The sequence below is a fragment of the Arachis hypogaea genome, chromosome 16 (assembly GCF_003086295.3).
Source record: "Arachis hypogaea cultivar Tifrunner chromosome 16, arahy.Tifrunner.gnm2.J5K5, whole genome shotgun sequence".
NCBI lineage: Eukaryota > Viridiplantae > Streptophyta > Magnoliopsida > Fabales > Fabaceae > Arachis > Arachis hypogaea.
This window is the reverse complement of record NC_092051.1, coordinates 124,268,746-124,292,089: the sequence shown is the minus strand read 5'-3', so window position 1 is coordinate 124,292,089 and position 23,344 is coordinate 124,268,746. Positions and strand designations below refer to the sequence as shown.

Here is a 23,344-nt window from a genome sequence, read left to right as displayed (position 1 = left end):
AGCACAAACACCTCTTCAAAAAGCTTTACCAAACCAAACCTTAGATATGAGCTAGTTGATAAATCACTATTTTATGGTATATTTTGGATTGAATTGAGTGAATTTTGTCATTTATTCTCACTCTTATTCATGTAAATTGTATGTTTTTAAATTTTCTTCCTGATTGTGTGCTATGATTGAAAACACGCTTCTTAGGCCTTAAAATCGCTAATTTTTAATCCTATCTTATTATCATTCGATATCGTGATATGTTTGTTAAGTGTTTTCAGGGTTTATAGGGCAGAAATGACTTAGAGGATGGAAAGGAAGCATGCAAAAGTGGAAGGAACACAAGAAATTGAAGTTTTGGAAAGTTGGCCTTGACGCACATGTATGGACGACGCGTATACGTGACCGATGCAGCAGGCAAGCGATGCGTACGCGTGACACGCATCACGTGCCTCAGTAAAGCGAATTCGCTGGGGGTAATTTCTGGACTGCTTTGGGCCCAATTTCAAGCCCGAAAATGAAGATTAGAGGTTGCAGAGTGAGACGAATGAGGGGAATCAATCATACAATTTTCATTCATTCACAATTTTTAGGTTTAGATGTAGGTTTCTAGGGAGAGAGGCTCTCTCCTCTCTCTAGGTTTTAGGGTTTTTAGTATTATTTCTTCTCCAATTCGGATTTCCATCTTGCTTTAATTTAGTTTCTCTTCTACATTCTATTATTCTAGCATCTTAGTTTATCTTCTCTTGTTGATTTATTCATTTTTCCAATTTAGTTTATGAACTCTTCATGTTAGATTCAATTTCTTTTTAATGCAATTTGAGATATTTCATGTTTACTGCTTCTTTCTTCATTTGTTGTTATTGATTCCTTGCAATTGTTGGTCTTAGATTTTACATTCTCTTATTACTTTTTTATACTTTTATTTTGTGCCTTCCAAGTGTTTGATAAAATGTTTGGGTCGATTTTAATTTAGATTTTTATGTTCTTGACTCAGATTGATTATTTAGAGACTCTTGAGTTATCAAAAGTCTTTTGTTGATTGGTGATTGAAGATTGCCGGTTAACTTGAACTTCACTAAAGCTAGTCTCTCACTATGAGGTGACTAGGGCTTGTGAACTCAAGTTTATTGTATGTACTTAACCTTCCTCCATTGGTTAGAGGTTAATTAAGTGAAGGCAATTCATATTTACCATCACAATTGACGATGATAACTAAGAGCTTTCTTAGTTATTAGTTTATTTTCTTGCCAATTTACTTTCTTGTTTCTTATTACAAAACCCAAAAATATACTTTTCCATAGCCAATAATAAACATAGTTCCCTGCAATTCCTTGAGAAACGACCCGAAGTTTGAATATTTCGATTAATTTTATTGGGTTTGTATTTGTGACAAACAATCTAAACGTTGATTGAGGTTTAATTATCGATTTAGAACTATACTTGTAACGCGATTTTTTTGTAAATATCTTTACCGACATTTTTCCTCCGTCACTAGTCTTTTTCTTTCTTTCTTTGTTTTCTGTTTTTTTCCTCTCTTATGTTCACAAAAATAACTATATGCTCAGTTTTTCTTTTTAATTTTAAAAATTTTGTCATATCCACGATAGAATATAATTTTAACACACTATTAATGTAAAGTAGTTTTAATTTGTATCTAATCACCTAATACCACATCAGCAAAAATAATTACTTTGTATATTATCTATGTGAATGTTCAACTAAAATAATATATGTGATTGTACAACTGTAAAAAATATTTTACACTACATCAAAAATTCAAAATTAATCTCTTTGGTATATAATTTAGTTTTAATACATTATCATTGTAAAACAATTTTAAACATGCATTCAATCATATAATACCATGTCAACAAACAAAAATAACTATTTTTATATTGATTATATAAATGTTTATTAAAAAAATAGATATAATTATATATCTGTATAAAATATTTATCCCCGCATATCCAATCTGATTTGAAAATGGTCGAATAGAATTTATGTTTTGGGCAAAAATTAATGACTGAAAAGTTGGGCACGCTCTCTTTGACACTGCAAATATTTTATTGATTAATGAATCAGCCCCTTTTTTGTTTTTTTAGTGAATCAGCCTTTCATTTTGGTCAAGCGTGAATCAGCCTTGAGAATTGGTATTTGGGACCTTAGAATGGGCTCTTTGTTTTGCTTTCGTAGTCTTCTAGAATTTGGGCTTAGACCCATACCGAGAGTGAGAGGCCATTCTGATAGATTCCTGTACTTTTAATACAAAAAAAAAAAAAAATTCTGTACTTTTCTTTTGTTTCGTTACTTTGGCCATTCTTTTCTTTCTCATTCTGGTCTTGTTTAGATGCCCATTTTAGAAAAGACTTTTTTAAATAATTTTTTTTAAAATTTTATAAAAATAAAAATAATTTTATATTTAAATATTTTGTATAAATTTTGTTATTTATTAATTATATTTAGATAAAATAAAATAAAAATATTTTTTGTTTATTTATTATATAAAAAATAATTTAAAAAATATATTTCTTTAAAAAAAATATTTTTTTAAAATTTTTATTTTTATTATTAAAAATTTATTAAATATACTAAAAAAAAAAAAAAAAAATTAGTCCTTCTTTCTTCTTCTTCTTTTCTCAATTCCCTTCTGCGGCAAGCAGGTAATACATTTTTTTCCTACTTTGTTTCTCCCTTTTCTTGGTTCTTTCTCATGCTGTTCTATGTTTCCCTAGGTTTATTCGATTCTTGTTGTTTTTTAATTATTTATTGGACGTATGATGATGGTGGTTGATTAATGATCGGGAATTCGGGATACTGCTCTAGGGCTTTCAGTATTAGTGTATTACACGAGTCATTGCTTTGTCTCCAAGGCTTTAGAAGCAACTAATTTTTAAAGAGGGTTTCAACTTGCTTAGCTTCTGCAATTCCATGGCTGCCTCCTCTAAAATCCCATTTATTTGCTACCTCCTCTCTGATGTTAAGTTGTTTGGTAAACAAATGTTATATTGATATGATGTCTGAGAGCAGGGAAGTTAATGAACAAGAACTCCAAAGATCAAAGCCAATTCTTACATTATATAAAAGAATTTCCCTTTTGAGAATGAATCATACAACAATTCTAATAAACCTTGTTAATATGAACTCGTTAAACCATCCTTTAAAGAAGAAGAGAAGGGGTTCTTCTTGTTCCTTCTCTTCTGCTATGATAGTAACTAACCTCATTGGCCAACGATTTAGAGCCTAAATACAGTGGTTGTTACGAACTTGCCTTCTTAATAAATTGCTAAGACCGACTGTACGAATACTCTATTGAGGTTAGCCATAGTCTAATCGTCTTAGTTGACTCACTTTGACATGAACATGTTAGAGGCAGCATTGCATGGTAAAGCTATTATATGGATTACAAATTGGGAGGTTGGTTGAGTCAACAAAGATTTTCTACTTTGTATGCATGCAAACATGACAGAAATTTATGACATGCATATCAGAAATTCTTTTTGCTGTTGGGCAATTGTAAATGAGCATAACATGCACTCCTCCTGTCTAATTTTGTCTTGTAGGTGCGCTTTGAAGCTGCCTTGTACTTTCTTTTCATTTTTTCAAAATTATTCTTTTGGTGTTTGTATGTTGTCTCTGATTCCTCATCTCTTATTGTATACAAATCAGTAAGCCCTTTTTTCCCCTCCTCCTTTTTGTGTGTGTTTTTATTGAAATCCAGAGACACACCATGGAACCATTGCGAGTGCCGTACAATCTTAGATCTCGTGATCGTGTAGCTAACTACAGTGATTCGACACCTCGCAGGTCAGGGTTGTTACTATTTATGAGCTTCGTGCTTTCTCTTTTTGTTGTCTATATATCTGGAAACTTTTTAATTTATTCTGAGATCTCATACAATTTGTATATGAAAATGCAGATCAAAGCGTGGTAAGGTCTCCACTGGAAGCATTGTACCGGAAGATCCTCATGGTAAAGAGGAAAGAATGTGAGTACAAACAAGCTTTGTTATTGTTTACTTAATAATCATTTATAGAAATATATTAGTTTTGTAAGTTTCTTTATCTCATAAATTTTGTTTGTAATCAAAGACCAAACTCTGAGCGCTCCACCAGAAGGAATGCGCCTGAACATCCTCGTAGTAAAGGGAAAAAAGTGTGAGTACACGATTATGTTTCTTTTTTCTTAATTATGATTGATAGTAACATAGATCATTATATCAGTTTGTTATCAGTGCCTCAAATACCGTGATTTGTCTCCACTGCTACAGATTTAAGTGTTCACACCAAAGCAAGAAGCTCGAGGATGTGTTTCCTTATCCATTAGTGGCAATGCAACATTACAACAAAAATCGAAAGGAGGTTATTTTTTTTTCCAATCTTAATCTGTTGATTTCGTTTTGCTTTATTGCTTTCATGTAGAAAAAATAATTATTTGTTAATTGTTTTCCAGAAAGAACAATACAAGGTTTCTCAACGCTGTGAGGACATGCGTTTTTATGTAAGGAAGATTGGTTTTATTCGATTATTGCACTTTAAGGCTCAGCCAATACTTGGAAATTCTCCTACTAGGCATTTTTATGCCCTAGTTCATCAAAAGCCTAATCGGGATACTCACGTGTCTTACTGTGAACCTCATCCGGATCCTCCAAAATCTGGTATCTTTACTAATTTTTTTCTTTGTTTACTTCTTTTTACTATCAGATACTGTTAGAGACAGTGACATTTTTCATTTTTGTGTCATAGGTGGTCCTTCGGTTGCCAAAATCGTTCCTTTGTGCTGCAATATTTGTAGTCTTGGCAGTGCTGAAGAAATAAAGGCAAAATCAAGGGAATTGAGGTTTCATTCAACTACCTTCCTCAATATATCCATGTATAGTTGAATTTATTGCTACTTAAAATGACTTTCTTGTTTGTAGGAAAAAATCAGAAGCTCGAAAACTTGCAGGTGGAGAAGACTCAGATTCAGACTACTACGAGTGAGAATTACTTCAAATGCAGTTTCTGTTCCATTATCTCTTACATGTTATACATGATGGTGTTTAATTAAACTATTATTTTGTTGCTTCTTTTTGTTTTGATGTTTTCTGCAGTGGTTACTCAGACCCAAATTCTGGTTCTAAAAATGCTTTCTGCAGTGGTTACTCAAACAGAAATTCTACTTCTGAACCCTCTCTACTCTATGCCCCAGGGCGTACCTTTGGTGGAAAATGGTTTAAGGACTAGCACCTTTTTGGCATCAGTTGGTCATAAGGAACTAAAGTGGTGTTACTTGGACAATACTTGATGTGTTTCTCTTTTAGGGATTAGAGTTCGGATATACTTCCTACAAACAATGTTTTTTGTGTTTTATCTATCTATCTATCTATCTATTAATTAATTAATATATAATATTATTAATATATAATAGGAGAGCATAATAGGTTCAAAGCTCGACAAATGTATAGGCTAATTGATCAACAAAGTGTTCAGTTCAAATGTATGACAGGGGTCCAGTTTTGATATTAAAGTGCTCAAATAACATTTATTGAGCGGGGAAGTTTCAACCAAAAAATTTTTGAAATTCAAATCTAAGGTTTTTTTTTGGTAGAGTCAAATCTATGGTTTAAATCTTTCTTTTGCCCATATTTTGTTTCTTGGTTCAATTCTTAGCTCACATGTCACATAGATTCGCTCAATTTTGACTCAGTAGTTGACTCGGTCCTTCTTACCCTCACTCGTTCGCGATGTCTTTGAACTCCAATTTTGTGCATACAATCGAGTCAGTGCTGGGTGTGTCGCTTGGATTCCGTCTTAGGTTTGGTGGTCCTGATTGCGACGACCTTGGCAGCACTGATATTTGGGATGCTAATCTTCGGAAGAAATTGTCGAACCGAAGAAGGGAGATGAGACTGGTCATAGTGCCGAAGCCGTTGGCAAATTGAAGACTCTGCATGCCGCCAAGGGAATGCTAAGTGAGATTCGACAAGATTTAGTGGATCTTCATAACTAGCTGCAACAACAACAAAAAGAATCTTCTTCTTCTTCGCCGCTGATTTGTTAGACAAAAATGCTATGACCATTAACCAAGCGGCATTCACTTTCATCTTCGTTGAATAGTAAGTCAGGTTCATTTTCCACCAGAGCAGAAAGATTGGTAGCCTTGAGCGGCAAAGGAGCAATAACGACGGATAGATCTCTAACATCTTCAAGGGATGTCACAGGTAAGCACATCGGAATTTGCTCATTTTTCATTTTACTCTTAACTGATGTGCTACAATCTGGTCTGAGGATTTTCCTTCCAAACAACACTTTGATCTGTTTGTAGATGCTTTCAGATACAGTACATTGACACAACCTATTACAACAAAGTTTAAAGATTGTGGTGGTTTTGCCTTTTTAGTGAGTAGTGCAATGTATTGAAATACATTGCTTATTGAGTTGGCCATTTATTTTTCTAACTGGTATTTTGCTTCAGGAGTTCATTACGTTATTTGAATAAATTTAATTTTTTTTATCTCTTTAAACTAAATTAATAATTCTATTTGATATTTTTACACTAAAATACACTATGTGTAGGCTACTAAAACTCTTAAGAATTTGACAAGTGTAGAATCTGGTTATGCTTGAATTTCATTACTTATGTTTGCTGTTACTGTTCTATTACGAGACCTTGTATAAATGGAGGCTTAGATGAATGGGAAGGACTTGAGACTGAATGAAACATGATAAGTGAAATGTAAGAGAACTGATAGGAGAAAGGTTGAGAAGGACTTGAGGTTTATTGGAGAGAGAAAGGTTGAGTGAAAACCGAAGGTGCATGAGTTCAGTTAGTTGATCTAGCATACCTTACTATTCTTCTGGTTTAATATACTTCTAGACTTGGATTTCTGTTTGTTTAAGTATTAGAATTGCCTAGAGGATTCGTGTAGTCTTTACATCATCTCTGCTTTGGAACTATTACCCCTGTTGAGAACGTGGAAAGGGATGATATTCTGACTCGTTTTGGAAATTTCCATATTTACAGGTACTGGACGTGATGCACTCGTTGAGTGTGCCGGTTTCTCTCCGCAAAGTGAATATTGTCTTTTGGGGAATTTTACTTTTGCTTATATATATTTTATAACTTGTATATCCCTTTTAGAGGTTAATTCTGGAGAAACAGGATTTATGTTGATATTTATACTCTTGGGTTATATTATATTAACTAGTCGGCCTTATTTTCGCAGGTTAAGACTAGTGTTGTTATGTATAAATTTTCAATCATATATATATATATATATATTTTCTTCTGTCATTCTGCTTACTTATATTGCCAGTTTCTGAATGTGATGCGATTTTGCTTATGTCTTTTCATCACGGGCTCCTAGTATATCATATTCTTTCCATTATATATGTATGTATTTTGTTTGTAGAAGTCGTGATACCTCACCACCGTTGATTTACAACCTAGGCGTAAAGTTCTGTATGGTAAGGTGTTACAACATGTGCTTGTACAAAATTGTTAGGTCTCTTATACTTGTCTAACAACTCTTCGTGCGCCATTAACAAAGTTTCTAACTCTCTGATAAATCCACATTTCATGGTATTTATTTGCTCTAATTGAGTGGATTTTATCAATTTTTTCTATATTTATTCAATGAAATAGCATGGTTTTGTAAATTCTTCCTAAATTGTGCTTAAAAGTAAAAACATGCTTTTTAGGCTCTTATTTGCTAAATTTTATTCACTTTAATTCCATTTGATGCCTTGATGTATTTATTGAGTGATTTCAGGCTTATAAGGCTAATATGGATTGAAAAAGTGAGGAAAAAGCATGCAAAAGTAGAGAAATCATGAAGAAATGGAGTTTGGAGCTTTTCAGCAAGTGTGCGTACGCACAATGATGCGTGCGTACGCACAGGTGGAAGCGTGCAGTCATGCATACGCACAAGTAATGCGTACGTACGCACAAGTGAGAATCAGCAAGTGTGTGTACGCACACATCTGTGTGTATGCACAAGTCCCAGCACGTGACCTCATTAAATACAAAACGCTGGCAGCGAATTTTGGACCTCTAGAACCCAACCCAACTCATTTCTGAAACTATTTCAACCCTAATTCAAGAGGAAACAAGGGATGAGCAATTAGGTTTAGGTTTTAACATGTTGTAGGCTAGTTTTCCTAGAGAGAGAAGCTCCCCTTTCTCTCTAAAAATTAGGGTTATTAGTTTAATTTCTCTTTTTAATTCTTGTCTTCATCTAGTTTCTTTTACCTTTCTTTATTCTATTGCCTTAATTTTCTTAGTTTATCTTGTTAATTTCTCATTTTGGTTACTTTTTTATGTTGATGAACTCTTGTTAATTTTCATTATATTTAATGCAATTTTATATTTTTATGTTTATTGATGTTTAATTGAGTTGTTATTATTATTTTCTTTCATTTGGTAGTTTTAGGTTTTATTTTCATTGCAATTTAATATGCTTTTATTTTCATGCACACCAAGTGTTTGATAAAATGTTTGGCTTAGTTTTAGTGTAGTTTTTCACACTCTTAGCTTAGAATTGAGGACTTTAGTAATCTTGAGTCATTGATGTCAATTCTTGATTGATATATTAGGATAGTTAGTTGGTTTGGTTTCCACTAACGCTAGTCTTTCACTAAGCTAATTAGTGAGTTGGTTAGGACTTATGGATTGAGATCAATTATGCTTATTTGACTTATCCTTGATGTTAGGGTTGACTAAGTAGGATTAACTCTTCATAATCATCATATGTTTGTGGTCAATGGCTAGAATAGGTAACCTTAACTCTCAACTTTTGCCAAGAATTCCCCTTTGCCATTTAATTTCCATTTTCATTGCTTTAATTGCTTTCCATTTAATTATTTGCATGCTTGTTTGATTTCTTGCATTTTAAATTCTTGCTAATTGCCATACAAACCCCTCTTCCTCATAGCCAATAATTGAGCACTTTATTGCAATTCTTAGGGAGAACGACCCGGGATTTAAAACTCCCGGTTATTTGATTTGAATTGTGACAAATTCTATATTTAAACTTTGATGTTGGGGTTTAATTGCCGGTTTGGAATATGCTATCAACGAAGAAGTTCACTTTTCTTATTTTGAGAAATTCTAAACCGGCACAAATTCTTTTCATAAGGTTTTTGGTGCCGTTGCTGGGGAGTTGCAATGGTGTTACATTATTGACTATTGTAATTATGTTAATATGTGAATAACTTGCTTTTTGGTTATTTTTTGTTTTTGTTAATGGTTAGGATTGGGATCCCGAAGGACATTTGAAATTTAAGCATTGGTGGAAAAGTCAAGCACAAGCCACCATAGCAAGGGCTCTCCTAATTGTCTAACTTAAAGACAATAAATAAAAGTGCTAAGTGGGAGACACCCCACCATGGTAACATCCTTCTAACTCTTCTCTTCTTTTAGCTTTTGTTTTCTTAGTTAGCTTAGTTTAATTAATTCTAGGCTTAGTTTAGTTACATCTTAGTTTTGATCAAGGTTGTGAGAACTGGACCGGTCATTGAACCGGCCAGGTGACAGGTTCAATGGACCAACCGATGTCCAATCGGGGTTGAACCGGTTTCATTAAATATATAATAAAATTATTAAAAAAAACTCCAACTCTCCCGTATGTGAATTTTTGCAAGTCAATCAAGTCACTCTGCAAAACATCCAAAACATGTATCCAATCTAACAATCATAAACATAATTCAACCAAATCATATAAAGCCATATAGCAAATTCAATGCAGAATTGGATTTAAAAATCAATCTCAGTCGAATTAATAAATTAAACAATTGAATTTGTGACTCAATCTCAGTAGAATTAATTCAATATGAACAGACTGAATTCAAATAAAAATTTAAAACATTAATATCTCAAAATTTAGCAGAATCATCAATAATACATCATATGCATGTTCAAAATAAATTTCAAATTTCAGAGGGATAGAGTCAGGGAAATAGAATCAGGGAGTGTTAGAGACTGAGACTTGAGACCTGAGAGGGTTGAAGGCTTGAATCAGAGAAGAAGAGACTTGCGACCTGAGATTTGAGACTTGAGAGGGTTGAAGCAGAGACTAGAGACATGAGACACGACGAAAGGTAGTCGCTTCGACTTCGAGACTCCACGTGAAGAAGAGAAGCAACGACGGTGAGACACAGTGCGGAGAATAGAAGCAGAAACAACGCTAGTGAGGAGGGGAGAAGGAGGAACGACGAGGAGGAGAGAAGCGGCGACGACCCACGGCGAGGAGCAGCGAAGCGGCACGACCCACGATGACAAAGCAAGCTCGGACAGAGAAGGTGACAGGTAGAGAAGGGTTCGGCGATGAGTTTGAGCTCTGAAATGAGATGGTGGGTGGTGGCTGTTCTTGGACTTCGAAGAGAGGAGAGGATTATGGGTGGACTAGAGTTTTCTGCTAGGTATGAGTGAGAGAGAGAGAGAGAGAAAGGGGTGGGGTGGGATGTTATCAGCTTCAGCTTTGCTTTTTTTTCCCTCAGCATCAAAATGACACCATTTGTTAGATTTTGGAAAACCGGTCCTTGTAAAAACCCGACCGGTTCAGCCGATTCGATCAGTTTTTGCCGGTTTTTTGCAGGGCAATTTTGGATATAGACCGGACCGGCTAGATGACGGGTTCCCGGTTAACTCGGTTGAACCGGACGGTCCAGTCCAGTTTTCAGAACATTGGTTTTGATAATGTATTTTTGAGGAATAATATGTTTTGGGGTTGAAAAGCTACTTTGGATGTCATGTTTGATGCCTTAGAGGCACTAAAATTTTTGGTAAAACAGAGCATGTGCGTGCGCACACACCTGTGTGTACGCACAACCCCCTTCTGCACCTTATGCGTACACACCCGTTTGCACCCCTTCTGTTCGGAGCGCTCGCACACCATTGTGCGTTCGCGTCTCCTTTGTTTTCGCCTTTTGTGCGTACACACGGACCTGTGTGCGTACGCACAAATGTCGAATTGGGCGTTAAATTTTGACGTTTCATATTCTAAAAAAAAAAATCTCAGTGTGCGTACGTACAACTCAATTTTCACCCTCTGACCGAAGCGCTCGCACATGCTTATGCTCGCGCACAACCCCCATTTTACATGCTTTGTGCGTACGCACGGCCAAGTGTGCGTACGCACAACTCTGTTCTCACACCACCCTACTTCTTTTCTTCTCTTATCTCTATTTCTTTTCTTCTTTTCTCTTTCTCTCTCTTCTTCCTCTTCTCCAACCACCATCCACCACTATCATTCCTCACCCACCATGCTCTTTTTTAGTTAGTTAGTTAGTTAATTAGTTAGTTATTTAGTTGGTTAGTAGTTTAATTTTTCTGTTTAATTTTTTGTTTTAGGTGATAAGTGTTGGATTAATGATTTGATATGCTATTTCTTAATGCTGAAATTATTCATTGTTGGATATATTTATTGAAGTTATATTTTGTTGCTTGGTATTGAGTTCTTCATGTTTAATTTTGTGCATACTAAGTACTCATGACATTGCCTTCATGAATCTTGTTGAAATTCTAAATTGCATGTTGTAGCTAGCCACCATGTAATTTGAATTCATTATCTAGTATTAGGCAATTGTATGTAGTTGATGCATTTTTTGTTAGGTGATGCTTGTTATGATTGATTTTTATTTAAGTCACCTAGTTGATGCATTGAAATTATGGAATTGTGAAATTGGATTATAAGCCCACCTAGTGACATTTTTTGAGCTCTTTAAGCTTTATGGACAATGCTTGCTATGTGATTAACATCATCTTATATCTCTCATTTTCTAAATTGCATTGCAACCATGTTTTTCACTTCATGTCAATTATGTGTTGCAAATAAACTTTCCTCTATTATCTATTTCACAATTGCTTGATTATTGCTTGATTGCTTTTATGCTCCTTCATTACTTGTTTGTTTATCTTAACTTACAAGTCTCTTTTAAAGTATCTCAAGCACACTAGAATGAGTGAAGTGCATGCCTTTTTTGCGTAAGTGTGACATAGCTTTCTATGCTAGTGTGTGTTATAAACCGCGCAACTTAGAATACACAACTTGTTTCTTTCATGTCATAAACTAATTCACTCACTCATTTTAGTGAATATCACCTCGTTCCAACAATTTATGCTTCCTTATTTTTGCATTTATTCATCTTACGGTGTTATTTTCTATTTTTCATGGATGATTCACCATAAGCAACAAGGGAAGTAGAAGAAAGAACACGCAGCAGCTGATTGATCCACCAGCTGAGGGTGGCAATTCGGGAAGTTGCCATACCCTACTTGCTCATCTCTGATTGCATTTCTTTTCATATATACACATATAATAAGCTTAGTTGAAATAATAAAATTTTTCAAGAAAAATATTCTTAATAGATATCCTAATTGATTTGAGTGGATATTTGCTTCATTGAACCTTACTTGAAATATATTGTCGAACATGTTTTTGAGCTGAGAATACATAAGCATGTGAGTTTTGAGTCTAATTGTGTGGTTACATCATATAACCACTATTTTCATTCTTGTGTGTTATTATCTTTTTATGATTGCAATCTTTGATTTATTTGATTCTTTATGTCCATTGTTTGATGTATATATTCATTTATATGATTGAGACCATCATTTTATTTAGCTCACTTACCCAAATAGCCTACCTTTTTATCTTTCTTTGTTAACCAACTTTGAGCCTATTTTAATCCCCTTTTGTTCTTAATTTTAATATATCACTACCCCTAAGTGAAAAACAATAAATGTCCCTTATTTGGATCTTTGATTAGTTTAGGCTAGTGAGAGTGTGTATCATTTAAGTGTGGGGAAGCTTAGGAACATTGGTTGATATAAAGGTGTATTTTTGTATTTTTTTGTTAAAGACCTTGGGAATTGGGTACATACTCATGTATTAAATATTTAAACCATATGCATTGATGCTCTTGTACATATTTTAGTGGAAAAAAAAGAGAAAAAGTAAGCAAAAAAATGGGACAAATGTTAGCCCCAAAGAAAAGTAATAACAATGCATAAGGAATGTGATTAAAAAGAGAATGTATGAGTATGTAAAAAAGTGAATAATGGGTAGTTAGGTTTGAATTGTATAGGTTGTTATGTAGGTTAGGTGAGAGCTTAAGTCAGTCAAAGATTCAACTTTCAAACTTACTTGACCCTAGTCTCGTTACAATAATGGAAAGTTCTCATGATATTTGTATGCATGCATTGAATAATTGTTGATTGTTAGATGAAAAACAAATCTTAGAAAGCTTGATTAGAGGAGAATTGAGTGAATAGAGTGTATACACATCTAGTGAGGGGTTCAATTGCTCAATTACATATTTTCTCCTTTGATTATCTCCTTTCTTGCAAGTTGTTCAACTCTTTTTAATAACTCAATTCAATTGTGGATTCGATCTGATTGAAATTGCTTTAACCCTTATGTTTATATATGTATTCTTGGAGATTGATTTATTTTGACTAAGTAGTTGCATTCATGTAGATAGATTGCATATAGGTAGTTTGCTTTGAATAAATGTAATACCCCTTTCTTGTTTCTTTCTTGAGTTTAGCATGAGGACATGCTGTTGTTTAAGTGTGGGGATGTGATAAATCTACATTTCATGGTATTTATTTGCTCTAATTAGGTGGATTTTATGAACTTTTCCTACATTTATTCAATGAAATAGCATGATTTTGTAAATTCTCGCTAAATTGTGCTTAAAAGTGAAAACATGCTTTTTAGGCCCTTATTTGCTAAATTTTATTCACTTTAATTCCATTTGATTCCTTGATGTATTTATTGAGTGATTTCAGGCTTACAAGGCTAATATGGATTGAAAAAGTGAGGAAAAAGCATGCAAAAGTGGAGAAATCAATAAGAAATGGAGTTTAAAGCTTTTCAGCAAGTGTGCATACGCACAATGATGCGTGTGTACACACAGTTGGAAGCGTGCAGTCATACACACGAGTCTCAACACGTGACCTCATTAAATGCAAAACACTGGCAGTGAATTTTGGGCCTCCAGAATCCAATCAAACTCATTTCTAAAGCTATTTCAACCCTAATTTAAGAGAAAACAAGGGGTGAGCAATTAGGTTTAGGTTTTAACATGTTGTAGGCTAGTTTTTCTAGAGAGAGAAGCTCACCTTTCTCTCTAGAAATTAGGGTTATTAGTTTAATTTCTCTTTTTAATTCTTGTCTTCATCTAGTTTCTTTTACCTTTCTTTGTTCTATTATCTTAATTTTCTTAGTTTATCTTGTTAATTTCTCATTTTGGTTGCTTTTTTATGTTGATGAACTCTTGTTAATTTCTATTATATTTAATGCAATTTTATATTTTTATGTTTATTGATGTTTAATTGAGTTGTTATTATTATTTTCTTACATTTGGTAGTTTTAGATTTTATTTTCATTGCAATTTAATATGCTTTTATTTTCATGCACACCAAGTGTTTGATAAAATGCTTGACTTAGTTTTAGTGTAATTTTTCACACTCTCTGCTTGGAATTGAGGACTTTGGTAACCTTGAGTCATTGATGTCCATTCTTGATTGATATATTAGGGAAGTTAGTTGGTTTGGTTTCCACTAACGCTAGTCTTTCACTAAGCTAATTGGTGAGTTGGCTATGACTTGTGAATTGGGATCAATTATGCCTATTTGACTTATCCTCGATGTTAGAGTTGACTAAGTAGGATTAACTCTTCATAATTATCATATGTTTGTAGTTAACGGCTAGGATAGGTAACCTTAACTCTCAACCCTTGTCAAGAGTTCCCCTTTGCCATTTAATTTCCATTTTCATTGCCTTAATTGCTTTTCATTTAATTCTTTGCATGCTTATTTGATTTCTTGCATTTTAAATTCTTGCTAATTTCAATACAAACCCCTCTTCCTCATAGCCAATAATTGAGCACTTCATTGCAATTCCTAGGGAGAACGACCTGTGATTTAAAACTCCCGGTTATTTAATTTGAATTGTGACAAATTCTATATTTAAACTTTGATGTTGGGGTTTAGTTGCCGATTTGGACTATGCTATCAACGAAGAAGTTTTCTTTTCTTATTTTTAGAAATTCTAAACTGGCACAAATTCTTTTCATCACTCTCCAATTGACACTGGAGGAGACCTAGCAGTTATGGTGGTGATGAATGAGGTATAATCCTCTGACAGTCCATTTAAAATAGTCTCTACATGATCAGAGTCATTTATCGTTGCTCCAACACAAATTAAAAAATCTACTACCTTCTTTATCTCTAGCAAATAATTACAAGTTGAACCTTCTTTCTTTGTGTTTACTAGTTTGTCATTGAGTTGTCTAATTTTTGCCGTGATCTGTGATGCAAAGAAAGTCTCCAATCTTTTCCAGATCTAGTGAGAAAACATACATCCAACCATGTGTCTATTGAATCTCTTGCTTGTTGATGCAAGAAGCCAAGTCTTGAGTAGTGCATCTTGTTTCTTCCACATTGTGTATTCTGGATTCACCATGCCTGAAGCTCCATCTTCAATTGAAAGATGCTTCTTTGGCATTGACTCACTTGTGATGTGATTCAACATTTCGTAACCTTCTATCATAGATTCTACTTGATCTTTGCAAGGCAGAAAGTTTTCTTCATCCAGCTTCATTGCAATCAGACTTGAGAAAGCTTGAGCAATTTGTGCAGTAGTGAGTGATGTAGAAGTCATGGTCAAAATGATCTGGAGCTCTGATATCATAACGATATCAGGACAGAACTCAATAGAGAGAGAGAGAGAGAGAGAGAGAGAGAGAGAGAGAGAGAGAGAGAGAGAGAGAGAGAGAGAGAGAGAGAGAGAGAGAATGATCTATATTAGAAATGTATAGTTAATTTCCAATGATGTGTGTGTGCTAATTTATATACCAACTAGTATGACTATCTCTTCTAACAAACTTTGCCTAGCACATACGCTCACGTGCCTAACAAATAGCTAATCACATTACAAAGAGGTCTAACTAACTATTACTATACACACTACTCACTAACCTCCTTCAATTTTCAAGCATTAATAATTTAGTATATTTAAGGAGTACACAAATTTTATTGGCCTAGCAGATTAAATTTTCATAGTGGTCCCCAAATTCGGCTCGTGGACCAATTTAGACCCTGAGATTCCAATTGCACTATTCTTGTCCTCAAGATTGCACTCCAGGCTACATATTGGCCTTTCACTCGAATTCCGGCATGAGTCAACTTGATGATGTGGCACAATCACTGCCACCTAGGATCTCATTGTGGATAGATGACGTTGATAGTGTTTTGTAATTCTCCAATTTAGTCCCTGTCCCCTTGATAAACCCTAAAGCTTCATTTGCTTCCTCTCATTCTAGTTCTCTCCATCGACATCTCATTCTTCATCTCTTGTGTACATCAATAGTCATCCTCCATGAGAGAAACTAAGAGCCACATTGCAAGAAGCTCGAACCAGTCATTATCGACGGAGAATTGGACAAGAAGCACAATGCGAAGCAAGCATGGGCGGGTTCCAGAGAGGTGCGGCTGTGGTTGTCGTCCTGTGTTTTAGTGGTCAGCGACGGAGACACATCCTAACAAGCCATTCTTTGGTTGTCCCAATTATAATGTGAGTGAAGGTAACTTCTTTGTAATTTAATTTTTTTGTGGTTGTCACATTAACTTGTAAAGGGTTGTTTGTAGACAAGTAGAAAAAAATGGTGTGGCTTATTCGTTTGGGCAGATTGTGTGCAAGAAGAGTTGACTGAAAAAGTTATTCCAGGATATGATGATGGTGAAATGAAAATGAACTTTGCATGGCAGCTGGACAAAATTGAAGCAAACTTTAGAAATCTCAAATTCATGATTCAAGTTCTTGGTTTTGGGTTGTTGGTAGTTGTTGTTTTTGTAGGAATGATGCTGTTAAAGAGTTGAAAACATGGCAATGTAACATTATGTAATATAATGAATGAAAGTTTCTTGGGGTAACATTACAATGGTTTTATTATTGACGTTATTTTTCTAGAATGTAATATCATGTAAAATGAACAGACAATTCAAGTTAATAATTAATAGTAAGGTTGATTCAAACCATCCATAGTATTACTTAATCTAGATCAAAATACCACAGAGCATTTATAGTTTTTACACAATGCAGTCATAAGTATTTGACAAAAGCAAGTAATATGACACACTTAACAAAATGAATAAAGTATCTTATAGTGAGCATAGTCACAGTTTTTTAAACTAAAGAGGAACAGTTTGCAAAACTAATATCCTAGTCTTTAGTTTCACTTCTTTCGTGGGTGCTTGAATCCAGGAGTGGGTACAAATTTCATAAAATTTGTGAAGCATGAGGCAGTGGCTGAACTTGCTCCCTTCATTGGATCCACTACTATAGAGGGTGTTGGAGGTGGTGATCTTCTTCTAGGGGGTTAATTTTTCAGGTCTTGCAACTGGTTTAGCAGTTGCTTCAGTTAACTACACAAAAGATACACAAGAAAGGAAAACCCAAACTCATCAGCCACTACCAAAGACCCTAAACCTTTTTCAGAGTTATTAGTGAAGACTTAATAAAAAATTTTAGTGAAAAATTATTATTAAACCTTTTAAGAGTCTTCTGGTTCAGAACAACTTGGCTGTGACAGATCAATCTCTGAAGCGTGACCAGTTGAAACAGTAGTACTTGTTGCAGGGATATTATTTGTAGTAGTAGCAGTAGCAGTATCAATAGTAGTAGCTGTGGATGTAGTAGCAGTAGCAGTGCCATCTAAGGTTGCAATAGTAGTAGCGATTGCAGTGGCCTGAGCAGTGGCATTCTTAGGATCTTTAGTAGCTTCGGTAGCCTTTGCAGCTGTAGCAGCATCAAAAGCCCTCTTCTTTTCACACCCTCTCTTGGTATGACCCTTTTGTAGGCAGTACTTGTAGGTGAATTGTCTTAGCTGTCTTTTCATGGTTGAACTTGGCTTAGAATTCTTGCTAGAACTGGTGCCTTCATCGGCATCCTTCCTCCTCTTTGTTTGAAGGTACCTTGGCTTTCTCTTGATTGGTGGTGCCTGACGATCGAGATTTTTGCCAGTAAAGAATGTCATAAAAACAGTCGCGTTGTAGATATAGTCTCTAAACCGACAGAAATCCCTTTCATGCAAACGTTTTGGTTGTCACAAGTAACAAACCCCTTAAAATTGATAACCGAGTATTTAACCTCGGGTCGTCTTCTCAAGGAACTGCAAGGAAGTATGTTCTTATTATTGGCTATGGAGATTACAAATTGGGGTTTCAAGAATGAGGAACAAGTAATTTAATGGTGAGTAAATTAAATGGCAATTAAAATGAATAAATAACTGTAAAGCAAACTTTTGGCAAGGTATGAGAAATTGGAAGTCCAAATTAGTTATCCTTATCAATAGTAATGAAAGCTGAATCTTAATTCCTCTTAGTTAACCTTTGCTAAAGCAAGGGAAGGTCAAGGGACAAATTGGTTTGATCTTCGAATCCTATTTATTTCCTAAGAAAAGATTGGGATTATTGAAGTTTAATTCAATTGGCAAGATAACAATTATCAATTATGCGGTTGAATTGGATAACTCCTGAGTTACTGATTTCTTAACCAAAACCAAAAGGGGAAAAGTAAATCTACTGGAATAAAGATATCTTCAGAGTAAAAGCAATAATAGCATAAATGAGAGAAAGCAATATTAAACTGGAATACCTCAAATAACATTAATTCAAATAATCTGGAACATAGAAGAATTTATAAATCAAAGTGCAAAAGTAAATAATCAACTAAAGTAAAGGAACATTAAACCTGGATCGAGAGTTACTCCTAAAACTAAGAGAAGTCCTAAATCCTAATCCTAAGAGAGAGAGGAGAGAACCTCTCTCCAAGCTAATCTAAATCATGGAAAGTAACTAAATTGGCGAACTCTTCTTGAATGGATGCATTCATTCACTTTATAACCTCTGGTCTATGCCTTCTGGACTTGGATTTGGGCCAAAAAGGGCTTCAGAATTCGTTATGAGCGTTTTCTGCAATTTATGGTGCGTAGCCTCTGTCACGCGTCCGCGTGGGTCACGCAGTCGCGTCGTTCGGAGCTTTTCCTTGCCACGCGGTCGCGTCAGTCATGCGGCCACGTCGCTACTGATTCGCGCTTGGCACGCGATTGCGTCGTCCATGCGATCGCGTGGATATCAGTTTCTTCAAGGACTCCATTTTGCGCTTTCCTTCCATTTTTGTATGTTTCCTTTCCATCCTTTGAGTCATTCCTGCCTTAGAAGATCTGAAACTACTCAACACACTAATCACGGCATCGAATGGAAATAAAGGTAATTGAAATAATTAATTTTAAAGTATAGGAAACATGTTTTTCACATACATCACATAATAAGGAAGGAAAAGTAAAACCATGCAATTAACATGAATAAGTGGGTGAAGGATTGAATAAATCACTCAAACTAAGCACAAAATACATCATAAAATATGGGTTTATCAACCTCCCTACACTTAAACATTAGCATGTCCTCATGCTAAGCTTAAGAGAGGCTATAAAGAAATGAAGAGGAATGGTAGAATGCATGAAATGCAACCTATGAATGCAGCTAAATGCAGAATGATTCTACTTACCTGGTTAAGAGTAAATAAGTTCTTCAAGACAAAAGTAATTAAAATTCCACTAATTCAAATCATACAATAAAAAGCAAGTAAACTTGTAAGAAGATAGCTCATGAAAGCAGGGAACATAGAATTAAGTACTGAACCCTCACTGGTAGTGTATATCACTCTAGTCTCTCAAGTGTATAGGGTAATTCACTCTACTCTTCTCTAATCATGCTTTCTAAACTTTGTTCTTCATCTAACCAATCAACAAATATTTAGTATACCAATGCAAACATCATGAGGTCTTTTCAAGGTTGTAATGGGGCTAAGGTAAGGGTGAGGATATATGTATGGCCAAGTGAGCTATAATATGAATCTTTAATTAACCTAAGCTCTCACCTAATATACATATACTCTATATACTTTTAAATTCATGTCTAGCTACCCATAATTCCCACTTTTGTATGATTCCCATACTCATGTACCAAATTTTTGATATTTCTTTACTTTTATCACATGTGCATTGATCTTCTTATTAACTTAGCATTGGGGTAATTTTGTCCCCTTATTTATTTATTGAATTATATTTTTATTATTATTATTATTTTTTTTTCATAAAAGCAAACATAACTTATCAATGCACATGAATTTTCCATTATTTTTCTATTTTGGTTTTTCATGAGTAGGTTCCCAAATTCCCAATATTCAAATAAATTAGAAACATGATACATTCCCTTATTAACCCATGTTCCCACAGTTTTCTCACACTTAGTTGATACACAATCTCTATCTTAAGGTAACCAAAGATTCAATTGGGATAATTAATTTGTTTTCCGCTTAAGGCTAGTGATGTGGTAAAATATAGAACAAATGGGGATTAAAAGGCTCAAAGTGACTGACAAGGGTGATTTAAAGGGTATGCTTATTTGGGATAAGTGAGCTAAAATCAAATAATGGCCTCAATCATATGCAAGCATGTAAATACACTAAATAATGGACATATAGATTGGAACAAAATATAGATTACAATCATAGAGAAGAAAATACACAAGAATAAAAATTTATGGTTAAATAATATAACCATATAAATAAGCTCAAATCTCACAGGTTGTGTGTTCTTTAGCTCAAAAACCATGTTCCAAATACAACTTCAAGCAAATTTAACAAAAATTTTTCAATTTAAATTAGTGAAATACTATAAAAATTTCTTGAAAAAGAAAATATTACTTCAACCAAGTAGTAACTAAGTGCACAAAATCAAATAAACATGCGGTCAAATATGCAGATGCAACAATTAACAAAGAAAATAAAATATTGGTGTTGAAAAGAAGGTAACTAACCCCTGGAAGTCGGTATCGACCTCCCCACACTTAAAGATTGCACCGTCCTCGGTGCATGCTGAGATGTGCAGGTGGACGGGTTGTTCCAACTGACGCTTTTCTCATCAAGGAATGTGCGTAGGAACTTGTTTGTCTCCCCTTTTAGAAGTTTTCCCTTTCCCTTCTTTGGTGGCCATCCTGAAGAAGAGAAAAAGAAGAAAAGTAACCCAAAATTAAAGATAGAAAATAAATAAAATATGGGTGTTAATGCCAGATAATAAGGGTCTCAATTACATGGAAGCTTCAACATGTAAGTGAGAAAACAATAGAAGCCATGGCATACCAGTGGTGCAAAATTGCAACAATGGAGAAGAGAGTGGGGAAAGAGAGATAATATAAATTCATGTCAATGCAAAAAGTAATACAGGTATAAAAGATTGGCATTGATTTAAATAATATTACCTAACCAGAATAAAACAAGTCATAAGCACCAAGATAATACCAGAAAAGATATAACAGTTGAATAAGAACATTTGAACACCAATGGTAAAATAATAAATTTAGAAAAGAAAAGAAAAATATGCACAAAATTAAAATGCAATGAATGAAATATTCAAATAAATTAAGTAAAATAAAATGAAAGATAAGAAGAATGAGAAGGGAAAGAACGGAAGAAGGAGTAAGTAAGAAAGGAGGGAGGAAAAATTAGGATTGGGGAAGAAAAGATAAGATATTTGGCAAATTAGGATAAGCTGTGCGGCGCAAGTGACGCGGACGCGTGGGGCACGCGGTCGCGTGACTGGCGCTTTAAGTTAATCGACGCGGTAGCGTCGGTCACGCGGTCGCGTGACACGTTTTATGCTGCTAGCGCGAGGGCAGCCTCGCTCTCGCACAATTCTCTGTTCAAAAATCATTAATTGCCAAATATTGGGTGACGCGATCGCATGGGGCATGCGATCGCGCAAGTGGCCACTTAGTAGGATGTGACGCGACCGCGTGGGGCACGCGGTCACATGAGATGGACTACGCGTCCAGCGCCAGTCCAGCACCACTCTAGCACAACTTTCGGCTGTGCACCATTATTACGTCGAAATCCTGGTCACGCGGTCGCGTGGGCAGTGGGAGGCCATTATTCCTATATGACGCGGTCGCCTCAGCGATGCGGTCGCCTCAGCGACGCGGTCGCGTGGGTTGATTTGTGCCAAAGGCACGCCTCCAGCCACGCTCTCGCGTGACTCTTTGTTCACTCTTCTTTCTTCCCAATGCACTAACGATGCGGACGCGTCGCGTGCGTGCTTCCCCCCCCTTTTTTTAATTTTTTTTAATTTTTTTGAATAATGCAGAATGCAGAATGCAGTATGCAGAATGCAATGCTTAATGTGAATGCTATGCATGATTCCAGGTTCAATAAAAATAAAATTCAAAAATAAACAAAACTAAATAAAATTAAAATTGCAAAAGGAACGATCATACCATGGTGGGTTGTCTCCCACCTAGCACTTTTAGTTAAAGTCCTTAAGTTGGACATTGGAACAGCTTCCTGTTATGGTGGCTTGTGTTTAAATTCATCCAGAAATCTCCACCAATGCTTGGAATGCCAATAGCCTTTGGGATCCCAAACTAGGCATGTGAAGCTTCTGAGCAGCTTCAAACAGATTTTCAGGCTCCCGGGGTGATGAATATCAGAATATTTTCCAGGATTCCAAACTTTGGTTCTAAATCCGCCTTTGTTTTGATCTATATTTTTCCATCTGGGCGGTTTAGAAAGTAGATTCTCACCATAGTGACCAAACGTTTTCCGAGATCCATTCGATTGAACATGATGCCAATCCGTGCACTTCGAGTTGAAGCGTGGAACCTTATTGAACCCTTTGAACCAGCTCTGAGCACGAGCCATTTCCCTCTTACTCTTAAAGCCGCAGAGAGCTCTAAGCTGGCCATCTGTTTCAAGTAAACCATATTCAAGTGAATAAGTAAAGTTAAAAGTTAAGGATTGTACCCACTTGAAGCTTGTATTAGGTGGTAATGGCCTTAGGGAAGGTGTTTCTGGTGGTTCTGGAAGTTCTACTCCCTTGTGCTCTTCTGTGAATTCCTCCACTTTCTTGTAAGGTTCTTCAAATGCATCTGAGTCCTGGTCAAAGTCTTCTATGTCTTCCTCATCACTTGAGTCATAGATTGGAGGTTGAGAGAAATCTACCTCTGCATCATCTTCGTATTCAATTGGGGAAGATCCTTCGATCTCAGAGAATTCACTTGCGGATGCAAGTTCATCACTAAGAAAACTTGACTTGTGACTATCATCATCAAGGGAATTTGTGTCCTGGGTTATTCTGTCTAGTTCTTCATAAACGACTTGCCTTGGGGAATGTGCAATATCCTCCTTAGCATCAACTGTAACGTCTTTGACGGAGTTCTCCTCAACTCTGGATTCCCATGGAGGTTCAGCGTCTCCTAGATCTTCAACCAACTCTTCTTCTTGTACAATGACAGCTTCTTCTACTTGTTCTAG

General features: G+C 35.3%; 1 protein-coding gene across 2 annotated transcripts; it reads left to right on the top strand.

The window, feature by feature from the left end:
- Nucleotides 1-2,284: 2,284 nt before the first annotated feature.
- LOC112754851 (uncharacterized) lies at nucleotides 2,285-5,496 on the top strand. 2 transcript variants are annotated; one of them, XM_025802645.3, is made up of 9 exons: nucleotides 2,285-2,651; nucleotides 3,710-3,795; nucleotides 3,908-3,976; nucleotides 4,080-4,145; nucleotides 4,259-4,349; nucleotides 4,441-4,645; nucleotides 4,734-4,827; nucleotides 4,907-4,966; nucleotides 5,081-5,496. In XM_025802645.3, the coding sequence occupies exons 2-9, from the start codon at nucleotides 3,719-3,721 to the stop codon at nucleotides 5,211-5,213; spliced, it is 795 nt and encodes a 264-aa protein (XP_025658430.1). In that variant the 5' UTR covers nucleotides 2,285-2,651; nucleotides 3,710-3,718; the 3' UTR covers nucleotides 5,214-5,496. The 2 variants fall into 2 exon arrangements, with proteins under 2 accessions (XP_025658430.1, XP_072077208.1); XM_072221107.1 differs by having other exon boundaries at nucleotides 2,607-2,651; nucleotides 3,552-3,795.
- The last annotated feature ends 17,848 nt before the right edge of the window (nucleotides 5,497-23,344 follow it).